The 13,074-nt window shown below is 35.6% G+C and overlaps 1 protein-coding gene across 1 annotated transcript in view; it reads left to right on the top strand.

The window, feature by feature from the left end:
* Positions 1 to 13,074, top strand: part of Pdxk (pyridoxal kinase) — a 185,010-nt gene that overhangs the window by 130,070 nt on the left and 41,866 nt on the right. The window contains exon 6 of the mRNA XM_090411801.1: positions 3,427 to 3,512. Within this exon, the coding sequence (XP_090267927.1) occupies positions 3,427 to 3,512 (86 nt within the window). The remainder of the gene's footprint in view (positions 1 to 3,426; positions 3,513 to 13,074) is intronic.

Genomic DNA, 13,074 nt, shown 5'->3' on the forward strand with positions numbered 1-13,074 from the left:
TACTTCTACTTGACTGTAAAATTTGTTTTGACATAAGAAATATCCAGAGTGTATTACAAAATCGAATAGTTTTATAATGTCTTCTGGAAAGATGTCAGCAAGTAATTTTAAAGTCTCCTTGAGAGGTACATTTGTATATAAAGATTCTATATCAAAGCTCACCATAAGATCTGTAGGTTGCAATGAGACATTTTTCAATTTTTCTAAGAAATCTGAGGAGTTTTTTAGAAAGGAACTAGACTTGCCTATGTGAGACTTCAATAATTTAGAATGTACATTTTTTAATTTTTTGTGCCTATGGTGGATGCCTCTTTCGCCATGCCCTCATTACTGCAGTGATTTATATTATAATATGGGAATTTCAGATGAACACAAATTTAAGAAAAAGAATGCATGCCATGTGACATCTTCATAAATACTGGCTTGGAGATTTTTTAACAGCTGATAGTCTTCAACTTCCTGAATTTCAAGTTGAATTTATTTTATTGAAAATATTTTATTATACTGCTTTTTTTTTCTTTTTTTTTTTAACTAAAATTAATGACTTACTGTATTTGAAAAGAATGCTCTCTTGTTAGAGGAAAAATCTACAGTAATAATGTAAACTAACTAATCTCAACTCATTGTTTAAGCTGTAGGAAGCAAAGGAGTTATATACTTTATTAAATCACTTAAGGAATTTAACAACGTAGATACGAATATAAATGAAATTACACTTTAATAAATATTTCCGATATTTCGGCAACGTCACGTTGCCATCTTCAAAAGGAACTTATGAAAAAAGGCACTTGCACGTTGGCACTACAACACAGTAACTGAGAATGAAGAGATGAAGCTGTTGTTCTCCTAAAAGTCCTGATGGTGCCCTCTAGCAGGCTAAGTAGGTGTTCTTGGCCATTGGGCTGAAGGTCTGCTGATGTAAGCCTCTCCCAAATTTGGGGCAGTCGCATACAACCAAATTTGTTGAGGTTTGGAGAGATTCTTAGGGCTGAGGCTGATTCCATAAAAGTCTTTTGAATTTGTATTTCTACGATGTATTACTGTAGTTTTCTTCCACCGTATTCTGTGGCGTGTATCCAGAGCATGGTCTGCAAGACCAGAATGGCTGTACTTGTGAAAACGGATGTAGTCCTTGTGTTCAGAAATTCTGATATTCACTGTCCTGCCTGTTTGGCCAAAGTAAGACAGTTTACAGCTGCAAGGTAGGTCTAGGGGAAGTGGTTGGTCTTTAGTGGAGCGGATAAAGGATGTCAATTTTCTGTATGGCCTGTAACAGGAGGTCAGGTCATGTTTTTTTTAAGATTTTGGTAATTTTTTCCGAGGTGCCTCGGATGTAGGGAATGGTGATTAAATGGTGATTAAAGTTGCCATCTTCAAAAGGAACTTACGAAAAAAGGCACTTGCACGTTGGCACTACAACACAGTAACTGAGAATGAAGAGATGAAGCTGTTGTTCTCCTAAAAGTCCTGATGGTGCCCTCTAGCAGGCTAAGTAGGTGTTCTTGGCCATTGGGCTGAAGGTCTGCTGATGTAAGCCTCTCCCAAATTTGGGGCAGTCGCATACAACCAAATTTGTTGAGGTTTGGAGAGATTCTTAGGGCTGAGGCTGATTCCATAAAAGTCTTTTGAATTTGTATTTCTACGATGTATTACTGTAGTTTTCTTCCACCGTATTCTGTGGCGTGTATCCAGAGCATGGTCTGCAAGACCAGAATGGCTGTACTTGTGAAAACGGATGTAGTCCTTGTGTTCAGAAATTCTGATATTCACTGTCCTGCCTGTTTGGCCAAAGTAAGACAGTTTACAGCTGCAAGGTAGGTCTAGGGGAAGTGGTTGGTCTTTAGTGGAGCGGATAAAGGATGTCAATTTTCTGTATGGCCTGTAACAGGAGGTCAGGTCATGTTTTTTTTAAGATTTTGGTAATTTTTTCCGAGGTGCCTCGGATGTAGGGAATGGTGATGAATTTACAGTAATCCTTGTTGGGGGGGGGGGGCGGCTGTGGTTTGTAGGTTTTAATATTTTTTGGATTTTTTTGAGGGAGTAGCCATTGGCTGAGAAAATGTTGAGGATGTGATAGTTCAGTGTTTAGGGCCATGTCATTAGAACAGATTAGTTTAGCCCTGTTGTATAGTGTTTTCACCACTCCATATTGTTGTGAGGGGGGGGGATTGTTGGTGAATGTATCTGCCTGTATGGGTGGGTTTTCTGTAAACTGAGAAAACCCACCATACAGACAGATACATTCACCAAAAATCCCCCCTCCCCCTCACAACAATATGGAGTGGTGAAAACACTATACAACAGGGCTGAACTAATCTGTTCAAATGACATGACCCTAAACACTGAACTAAATCACATCCTCAACACTTTCTCAGCCAATGGCTACCCCCCCCCCCCCAAAAAAATCCAAAAAATATTAAAACGTACAAACTATAACCCCCCCTCCACAAGAAGGATTACTCTAAATCCATTACCATTCCTTATAGCCAAGGCACCTCGGAAAAAATTATCAAAATCTTAAAAAAACATGACCTGACCTCCTGTTGCAGGCCATACAGAAAATTGACATCCCTTATCCGCTCCACTAAAGACCAAGCACTTCCCCTAGGCCTACCTTGCAGCTGTAAACTGTCTTACTTTGGCCAAACAGGCAGGACAGTGAATATCAGAATTTCTGAACACAAGGACTACATCTGTTTTCACAAGTACAGCCATTCTGGTCTTGCAGACCATGCTCTGGATATATGCCACAGAATATGGTGGAAGAAAACTACAGTAATACATCATAGAAATACAAATTCGAAAGACTATTTATGGAATCAGCCTCATCCCTAAGAAACTCTCCAAACCTCAACAAATTTGGTTGTATGCGACTGTCCCAAATTTGGGAGGCTTACATCAGCAGCCCAACGGCCAAGAACACCTACTTAGCCTGCTAGAGGGCACCATCAGGACTTTTAGGAGAACAATAGCTTCATCTCTTCATTTTTGCTTCATCTCTTCATTCTCAGTTACTGTGTTGTAATGCCTATGTGCACGTGCCTTTTTTTTGTAAGTTCCTTTTGAAGATGGCAACGTGACATTGCCAAAATACCAGAAATATTTATTAAAGTGTAATATAATTTATATTCGTATCTACGTTGTTCAATTCCTTAAGTGATTTAATAATGCATAATAACATATAAGCCTGTCTACGAGAGTTATATACTTGGAACTGGAAATTCTTGTCATGAGTTCATGTAAAATTATCAGGTTTGAACAAGGACAAGACAAGGACCTATAATAATATAATTTCTGATAATCTGGAAGTTCATTGAGCAGATACTTGAAACATGAGAAATAAATAAAAATGATTATCATGTTAAAAATCAAATGGATTCAAAACTCCTTTAGTGATTTTGTTCTCAAATTGAATTTTTTTTACAGTATGTACCACCTGAACTTCTTCCTGTCTATAAAGACCAGGTTATTCCTCTTGCAGATATTATTACTCCTAATCAGTTTGAAGCAGAGTAAGAATCTGAATTATTATTTATTTTAATAAAAACTAGAAATTAATCAAAACAAGTATGCTAAAGGTTCATTAATTCATTGTTATGAAACTGTAAATTGTCATATTTGAATTTAAACATGCATGAAGTTACAAGTGATGTTTTGTGAGGTAATATTTATTTCAATCATTATATTTTATGACCTTTAGGCTTTGACTTCATGCACACAGTACTTTGCAGTATTCACTTAAGAAATGTTTGACAAAGAACCATAAATTATCCACATCAGAAAATAAAATAACGATGATTACTGGTTGAATTAACATGTAACATTTGCCTTGAGATATATGCTAATTAATGATATGATGAATTGTTTTTTCACACATTTATTTTTAAACTTTGGATTCAGCCAACATCCTGATCAGGAATGTTGAAAAGAATGATCAGAAAAGAATGCTCTCTTGTTAGAGGAAAAATCTATGGTGATAATGAGTGAACATCTGATCACTGTGAAGTGATCAGATGTTCAAATATTATCCTGTTTTGGCACAGTTGAACACGGCAATTATTTACTGTAATAATCAATAATAAAACCTCTGTCATTTCTCACTAGAGCAAGCTCATAGGGAACAGAGAAATAGATTGGTATAGAAGAGTAGTATATTCCTTTTAGTGTATTACTGAGATTGCATTGTACTTTGGCTGCGACTTTCCCATTAAATTGATTATAGAGCAAGTTCACTTTACAAGTTTTGGCTACTTGTATTTGTGAATTTACTCTGGTGTTCCTTCAAATTTTGCCATATTTGTCATCCTGCAGTTTCAATCTTACTGTGGCATAGTAGATGTTCATAAATGTTTTTAGGTGATAAACTGTTTTCATTACCTGTGGAGTTTGCTGTCCTATATATCGGAGGCTTGAAGTTGTTTAAATAGGATTGTTTAGTCTAGAATGGAGTTCACATCTTATTTAATTCTTGGCACACCAAGGATTGATGTGTTATAGGTCTACAAACCTTTTGTGGATGAATGGGATCATAAAGAAATTGTTCTTTCTTTGCATTTTAGATGACTCCAGAAATTACATTAAATACGCTTTATAGACACAGCTTTTTACATGGCGAAATCTACTTAAAAATGGGGTGCATCTTATGGTCCGAAAGTAGGTGATACCAGGTAAATCTTGGATTCTCACGTTTTCGATGCGAGCCAAACATGTGTCTCGCTGCATATGTGGTGATCCCTGATTTACATACCAAAACTTTACCGGCGTCAATAGTAGTTAGTGGGCGAGTGTATGCAGTTTTGAATGCATGAGACAATTATTAAGGCTTTTAAAAAATGCAGCATAAGTAACGCGATGGATGGTACTGAAGATGACTTAGTTTTTGAAGAGAATGAAACAATAGTGCAGACAATAATACAAAAAGTTATAGTGCCAAGATGAGTGAAGATGAACTGAATGCTGCTGGTACAAGTTATGGTAATAATAAATGAAATTTATGGTTTTGTGAATATTTTTATATAATATTTTTTTTCTAAAATATATATTATATAAAAAATGTTTATATAATATTTTAAAAATAGTATATTAAAATTATATTTAATATAATATTATAAAAATATTTTAAAAATTGTCTCATAAACTTAGGGTGCTCCTTATCATCCGAAAAATGCAGTATATGTGGAACTGTTTTATATATGTATATATACATATATATGATCAAAGTTCAAGTAAATTATGCAAATATAAAAAAAAGTTGTTTTGAAGCAAAAGTCTTAAAAGGCTCGATGTTTGCAATTTTATTAATTATTTCATCAAGTAACATTTGCATTTAGGCACTTGGGATTTCTTTGTGAAGATAACATCAATTGAAATAGCATTAACTGAAACTTAGTAAAATCCATTATTTTGTGGAACATTTGTAGAAAAGTAAACTGATTGTTCCATAGAAATAATGGGTTTTTCATATTGATACAAGAAGAAATCTTGTATTACTGTAGTATGAAAGTGACATTCTCTGCTGTAAGACCTATAAACCATGCCTTACATTTTCTGGCTTACTTCTAGTAATTTCAGTTTTTTTTTTTTCAAATATTGCATCCAATTGCTGTCAGAAATTAATAATTCCCACTTGTCTGCCCTTGAGACTTTTTGATTATGATGAAGATTGCCAACTATATTTAAGATTATCATTATTTTTAATGAAAAATGATGATTTCTAATATCTGCTATCAGGAATAGATCTTTGATCCCTGATGTATTATTCTTGGCAGCAGTTCTCATTTTATTCTTGCATACTCTATCTAGGACATTGCCATGTTTTTTTTTGTTTTTAAGAAGTTCTGTATATCAGGCATGGCTTCCGTTCTCCAAATTCCACTTATTTAACTGGAAGAAATGACAAAGTGTTTGCAGTTAACAGTTATGTTGAAAGTTTTTTCACTTGGTTATACTATAAATTAAAGATGCCAAGAAATTATATTCTTGGTTTAATCCTTTATCCAAGTGTAAGCAAACAAAGTTTGCACCTGAAGTATCTTCGGGACTGGGCAACTTGTATATAGAAGCTAATGACTTCACATCACTTGCCATAATGCAAAGCACATATTCTTTCAGACATGTATAATGCTATGCATTATGGAAGGGTCACTACCCAGACTGGTTTTGACCTTTATCGAGGTCTCATCAGGGATACTAAGGCAAGTGATGTTGACGTCATTAGCTTCTATATACGAGTTGCCCAGTCCCGAAGATACTTTAGGTGCTAACTTTGTTTGCTTACACTTGGATGAAGGACTAAACCAATAATATAATTTCTTGGCATCTTTAATTTATAGTATAACCAAGTGAAAAAACTTTCAACATCTATCTCTAATCCAGGGTAATTTAGTAATATGGTGTGACATCTTTTGGCCACTTGTATATGGAAATATGCATTACTTCGACCTTGGTATCACTTCAGGGTCTGGGTAGTGACCTTTCCCATAATGCATAGCATTATACATGTCTGAAAGGATATGTGCCTTGCATTATGGAATACTGAGGCAATTGATGTGAAGTCATTAGCCTCTATATATGAGTTTCCCAGTCCTGAAGATACTTCATGTGCAAACTTTGTTTGCTTACACTTGGATAAAGGATTAAACCAAGAATATAATTTCTTGGCATCTTTAATTTATGCTTAACAGTTATCTTACAAATTGTCCACCAGAAAATAAAAATCTTCATCTTAATCTACCCAACATTCTTTGATCATTCTTAATCGCTTCTCTTTCCAAATCCAACTGATTTTGAAAATGCTGAATAGTTAGCATATCTACTAACATATAGTATTATCGAGGCCTGCTAAGCAAATTGTCATCCATTGGTGTACCTCCCACTTTCCATAATTGAGTAGCAAACTTTCTCTCTAATCGTTCACTGAAATTCATGGTGGATAGCTCTTGCTGTTCAAGTTTTGCTACCGATGCAAGAGTGCCTCAAGACTGCTATATCTACCATCCTCTTTCTCCTATACAGTTGAGTCTAAGGTTTACTTCTAAAAGCTTCTCAATTTTAATTCTTTTAAAAACTTTCTTACATACTCTTATTTTTGATGTGAAATTCCTTTTATCCTACTTAAAACTAATGGCAATGAGGCTTTCTTATTTCTTGTCTTCTCTCCACATGAATTTGTGCACTTATTTATGTTGGAACATGGTGTTAGGAATGACTAATCCATGTTCTGAGCAGAAGTTCAGTAGATATTTACCATTATTATTAGTATTGTTATTTTCTTCAAAGTTTCCCAAAACACTCCTATATGCCTGGTGGGATTCCTACTCTTTGGTTTAGATCTACAACAAGGACCACTTTTTTCATTTCCTTTGTTAGATGCCTGCTCTGATGACTCAAAAAATTTCCTCCACTTTTTTCATTAGAAGATAGGCATAGATAATTTTATGTCCATTTCCTTTGAAGTTTGCCCACACAACTCTACTTGAAACTGCCTTCCAATCAAGAAGTTTATCTTCATATTTGGCGTTGAATGCCATCACTACTCCTCCCTTTCTTTGATTGTTATTTCTCAAATGTAACATCTTATACTTATTTAGTAAGATCTCACCTGTTTTTATCCTTTTTCCCCCCTCTCAATATTGCCATTATATCCACATCATACTTTTTTCCAGTTCTTCTGCAAGTTCAATTTCCTTTCCGCTAATACCCTTTATGCCGATTGTCTCCGTCTTTGACTTACTTCACTTATCTAGGTGCTATCAGCCCGGAGGGGGACTTTTTTCCTCAAGTGCCATGTGACGCCACTGGGCACGATCCTCTGCAACTATCCGCCATGTTTCGGTCTCCAGCCCGACAGCCTGCAGGCCCTCCTCTTCCTGATCTGCCCATCTCCTTCTCGGTCTCTCTGGCGGCCTCCCTAATCGGGGTCAGGCCTCCCACACTTGTCTCACAGTTTTAATGCTTTGTTCTTTTCTTCTTCTAGATGTCGAGTTGGTGTTTGTTCCAGTAGCTGAATTTTCACTGTTCATCCTTTTTCCCCTAATGAAAACAATAGGGGCCTTGTTTAACTGGGTGACACCCCCAGCTAGCATGAAATCTCTTCATGTTGTACTTTCATATGTATTTGTGGTTTAAACCAATAGAGAGAGAGTATAATTTGGTTGGTTAACTCCCAAATTGCCAGTCCATTCTTGCTCATTCAATACCCAGTGGATGCCTACTAATGGGGTGCACCATGTCATGATGAAGATTGGACGTTAAGTCAGAAGCCCCAGTTGGTTGAGTGTCTGAACTAAAGAACTGGGAGGGAACCTCCATTGGTAGTCGTTCAAACTGATGGATTAGATTTTTCTTATATTATTATGCTTTTTTTTTTATAATCTGCCATATTTCTCTTACTGCATCATAAATTCTTAAAAAGAGGGGAATTATTATTGCATGACACCTCCAGGGAGTCCACAGACTCATCGAGGAAGGGTATCTACTCTACAGCTGTCTGTCTCCACCACTCAATTCACCAACACCATCTACCGTCCACCACCACTAGTATTTACACAAACAATCACAAACATCCATGCCCACGCCTGGATTCTAACCCATAGCCTTTTGGCTGGAGAGTGGATACGCTAACCAGGCTTGCTGGAATTTCCACCTGAATTGTTCCATTTTTAATTATGACCTGTTGACTGTCCTTTGAATTATGGAATGCCATATCTTGTATCAATATTGGTTGTCTTGTATTGTCCAAAATGATCTACATTGCCAAGTGGACACTTGGCCATAGAAACAACTATGATTTGCAAAAACTGTTTCTTTTTTTCTTTCATCTGCTAATGCTAATTTTTAATAACAAATATGAAATACAAAGATACTTAGTGTTGCACACCGCTTAACATGTTAAATAATATTGTTATGCAGATGACATTATCCTCTTAAATAAATAGTGAGTCTTTAACCATATTAAATACTTGCTGTGACAAATTTGGCATGATAATTGTAATTAATAATACCAAAACAGTTCATCAATTGCATTCTTAATAGTGTATCTATATAGAACTGGTAAAATGTTTTAGGCTGTTTAGACACTTAGCAAATTAAATATGGAAATAGATAACTTGATGACTCAGTATTCCATCATGTTGTATCATTTTGTTTTTGGTATGGCTGGTATGGTAGGGAGTCAGCTCAATAAATTTTATGAAATAAGAGTCTAGTTAAAACACCAAACTTGCTGTCTAGAAGATAGTGTTTAAACCAATTTTAACTTACAGATATGAGTTGGGTATGAAATAAAACACTAATTGAAGAATACAGACCATGGATATGAGATTTTTGAGGAAAAAAAAAATTAGGGGAATGAACAGAGGGTATCAATGGAAGATCCTTATTAAAAATTATGATATCAGGAAGGAGCTTGGTTAGCATTCAAGAATATGTGAGCAGAGCTAATCTGTGGTTGTAACTTCACTTAAACAGAATAAGAGAGGAGAAGTGAGCAAAACAAGTGTGTGTGTCATGAGGATGGTGTCCAAAGACCCAGAGGTAGATGACAAAGATCTAGGTAAATTGATACAGTTATAAGCTTTATTAGACCAAAATATGATATCTGACAGTATTGGAGTCCTAACATATAATTGGGAGAAAATTTTGATAGGAAGTAAGTACTGCAAGAAACATTCACCCATTACTGTTATACTATCCAGTACCCCTATGTACCTTCAGGGGGTGGGGGGGGAGTTGATAAGTAAGACTGTTTTGGTGAAAAGCTGGCTCAATAAATTATAAAGTTTTATATGGGACTAGGAAAGAAATCAACCAGACAGCCAAATTAGCAGTATACCTGATGGTACTACTTTTAGATATATAGATGCATCACAGCCATGTGAAATGAGAAAAGAAGAATGGGAAATGAACAAAACAATTGTTTTATTAATCTTGCCAAAGAACAAGAACAAAAAAAGGTGATATTTTCTTACATGACATTTGCATGTCCTGTATGGAAAATATTATATATAAAATATTATATATAATAAGCCAGTGTGCTTAGCCTTTAGGAGACCTATTTGAGATCTGGTAAAGATTTTGTGTTGCAGTATATCAAAGTCATTTATTAGGATGGACAGAAGTGGTTTATCCTTGTGGGCAATCATACCCCAGTGTGATTGTCAACAAATTCCACACAATATTAACAGAGGCAGTTGCCATTTATCTCTCAGTAGAACCTCATATTAAAGGATGCTTTATCTATTGCCACCTGGTGCAAATATATCCCGGAATAACTGATAATCTTATGTTCCATTTTCTGTACTCATAATGGAGAATTTAAATCGCCACAATACTCTGTGCCTGCCCAACATAATTTTTCCCTTCTGAATACTAGAAGTAACCTTCTTCCACTTTCCTAACTGAATGTTCATTGATATCTACTTAATAATTGTTCACCATCCTTCTCATTGTGTAAGTGGGAAATAGAAAATAACATCTCTGGGTGTGATAATTTTCCTGCCATTTCCACCATCTTATGTGGGCAGCCATGCACTCCATCACAGATATCATGCTGGAAAATAGATCATTCTGGCTGGAATGTGTTCTCATCCTCAGCAAGTGTGGATGCATAGATGCCACTAAATACATCCATGGCATGACTGCATTCTACCATGTAACTTCTCTTTGTGCAGATGAATCTCTTCCCTCCCCTCCCTCTGTCTTTTAGCAGCTCTTTCACACTCATGCAGCAGAATACTATGATATTTTACCTGTCTGTACAGATAGTTAAAAATCAGAGGTTTCAGTGGGTATACTTTACTCACTTTCCAGAAAACATAATATTGAATGAGATACCACTCAGATACAGTTGAAATGAGGCTGTGTAAACGGGGGGGACTTTATTTCATCTTTGATAGTTTAACCCCCCCGTTGCATCACTATCACACACCCGAAAACTGTTATGAAATGTAGGTGCAGTTTTTATTTAATTCGTTATTTCTCTCTAGTAATTGCTCCACATAACTTTAATTTTTCGATACAGAAACTATGTGGTGATTATTATAAATTAGCAAATTATAAATCAGAAAATATACATATTATTCCCTGATTATTATAAATCAGGAAATTATATGATCGGTTATAGGCGAAATTAATATTTAAAATCACTGTCATCCTTCAAATACAATATCAGAATAAAGAAAGATGGAAAAAAAACCAAACAAGTAATTTCTGCCTGTAAAATATTCAGATATTGCTTGAGGCTCTTTAGTGTGCTGCATGTTCTATTGTTCTGCTTCTCGGTGGGGATGGGTTAGTAATCTCCGTTAGCTTAGAGCTGGGCAGAAAGGAATAATTAGTAAGTATACCCAAGACACAATTCATTTACGAGATGGGAAGCAGCAGTAACATTCAGGGTAAGGAAAGGAAACTTCGTGCGATGCAGAAAAGTTGGAGCCTTCGCCTTCAGAAGCTATCATTCTACTCTATAATGAGGAAACAGCATAAAAAATATTACGAAAAAGTGTTTGGACATATATCAGATTTTGTTATTTGGAACAGTTTCCTCCTGCACATGAAAAAAAATGTTTGTCTACCATAACATATCTAGAATACAGAATAGAAATTGCGAAAGCAATGCTGCATGCACACGCACCTTCTTCAGCAAGCAGAGAAACAGGCAATCCTGCCAGACATCTGAGGTTGAACGCTGCTAACTCCAACCATTATCCCAAAATATAATAAATTTAGTTTAATCCTTTATCCAAGTGTGAGCAAACAAAGTTTGCGCCTGAAGTATCTTCAGGACTGGGGTAAGGTGATACAGCACCAGGGCAACTCGTTGCAAAGGTGGAGCAAGCTACCAACACTCCTGTCTCAGTATCTCCTATAATGCAAAACACATCTCCTTGCGGATATGTCTAATGTTATGCATTAAGGGAAGGGCCACTACCCAGACTAGTTTCGACCTTTATTGAGGTCTCTTCAGTGGGAGCCAGGCCCAAGTTGAGATACCAGGCAGAAGCATTTGCAGGTCATCTCTACCTATCGGAGTTGCCAAATGGTGTGCCACCCTTTTTTAATAAATTACTCTGGATTTAGAGAAAGATGTTGAAAGTTTATTTTTCACTTGGTTAGAGTATAATAAATTGCGTTATAGGAGATACTGAGACAGGAGTGTTGGTAGCTTGCTCCACCTTTGCAACGAGTTGCCCTGGTGCTGTATCACCTTACCCCAGTCCTGAAGATACTTCAGGCGCAAACTTTGTTTGCTCACACTTGGATAAAGGATTAAACTAAATTTATTATACTCTAACCAAGTGAAAAATAAACTTTCAACATTATCCCAAAAATCTACCACCAACAGCTAATTAAAAAAAACCTGCACGAAAATGTTATGTATGTAATAAAAAAAATATCAGAAAGGAAACAAAAATCTGGTGCCCTGAGTGTAAAACTGCTTTGTGTGTTTACCCTTGCTTTAGGGTGTTCCACACTGTTCATGAATTTTAAATTCTGAACAGTATGAAATAAAAAAGGTTTCTTTTCAGGACTACAAATATTGATGGAGGGAGATACGTGAATGTACTGTTTCCTTTTCATCTTGAAGGCGAATTTTTAAGTTCCTTTTATAACACAGAATTATATTTTCGAAGGAATAAAATATAAGAGGAACTGGAATACTCTTTCCAGTTCCTATTGAAATGGAAAGAGTATACTAGCTAAACTATTTCACCAAAAAAAAATAAATAAATAAAATATATAAATAATAACGTGAAAAATTTCACCTTGCCAACACTCAACAGTGATGTGATATGGGATCCAAATTTCTTGTTTCGGAGATATATATATATATATATATTACAAAGTTTTGTAATAAAAATTTTTGCTACAATGAAGTTTGACAGAATCAACAATAGTATTACTACCTTATTTCTGTTTCTCGTGAGGGAGAAAAATGGTAAAATGTCACTCATATAATTATATCAGATGTTATAATGGCAAAAATAGTAAGAAAAAAATCATTTGCACTTTCTCTTCAAAACACAAAGAAAGAACATTGTAAATTCACCCAGTGGAAAAAGAAAATACTACATA

The sequence above is a fragment of the Typopeltis vanoorti genome, chromosome 22 (genome assembly GCF_054136105.1).
Source record: "Typopeltis vanoorti isolate ZY-2024b chromosome 22, IOZ_Tvanoo_1.0, whole genome shotgun sequence".
NCBI lineage: Eukaryota > Metazoa > Arthropoda > Arachnida > Uropygi > Thelyphonidae > Typopeltis > Typopeltis vanoorti.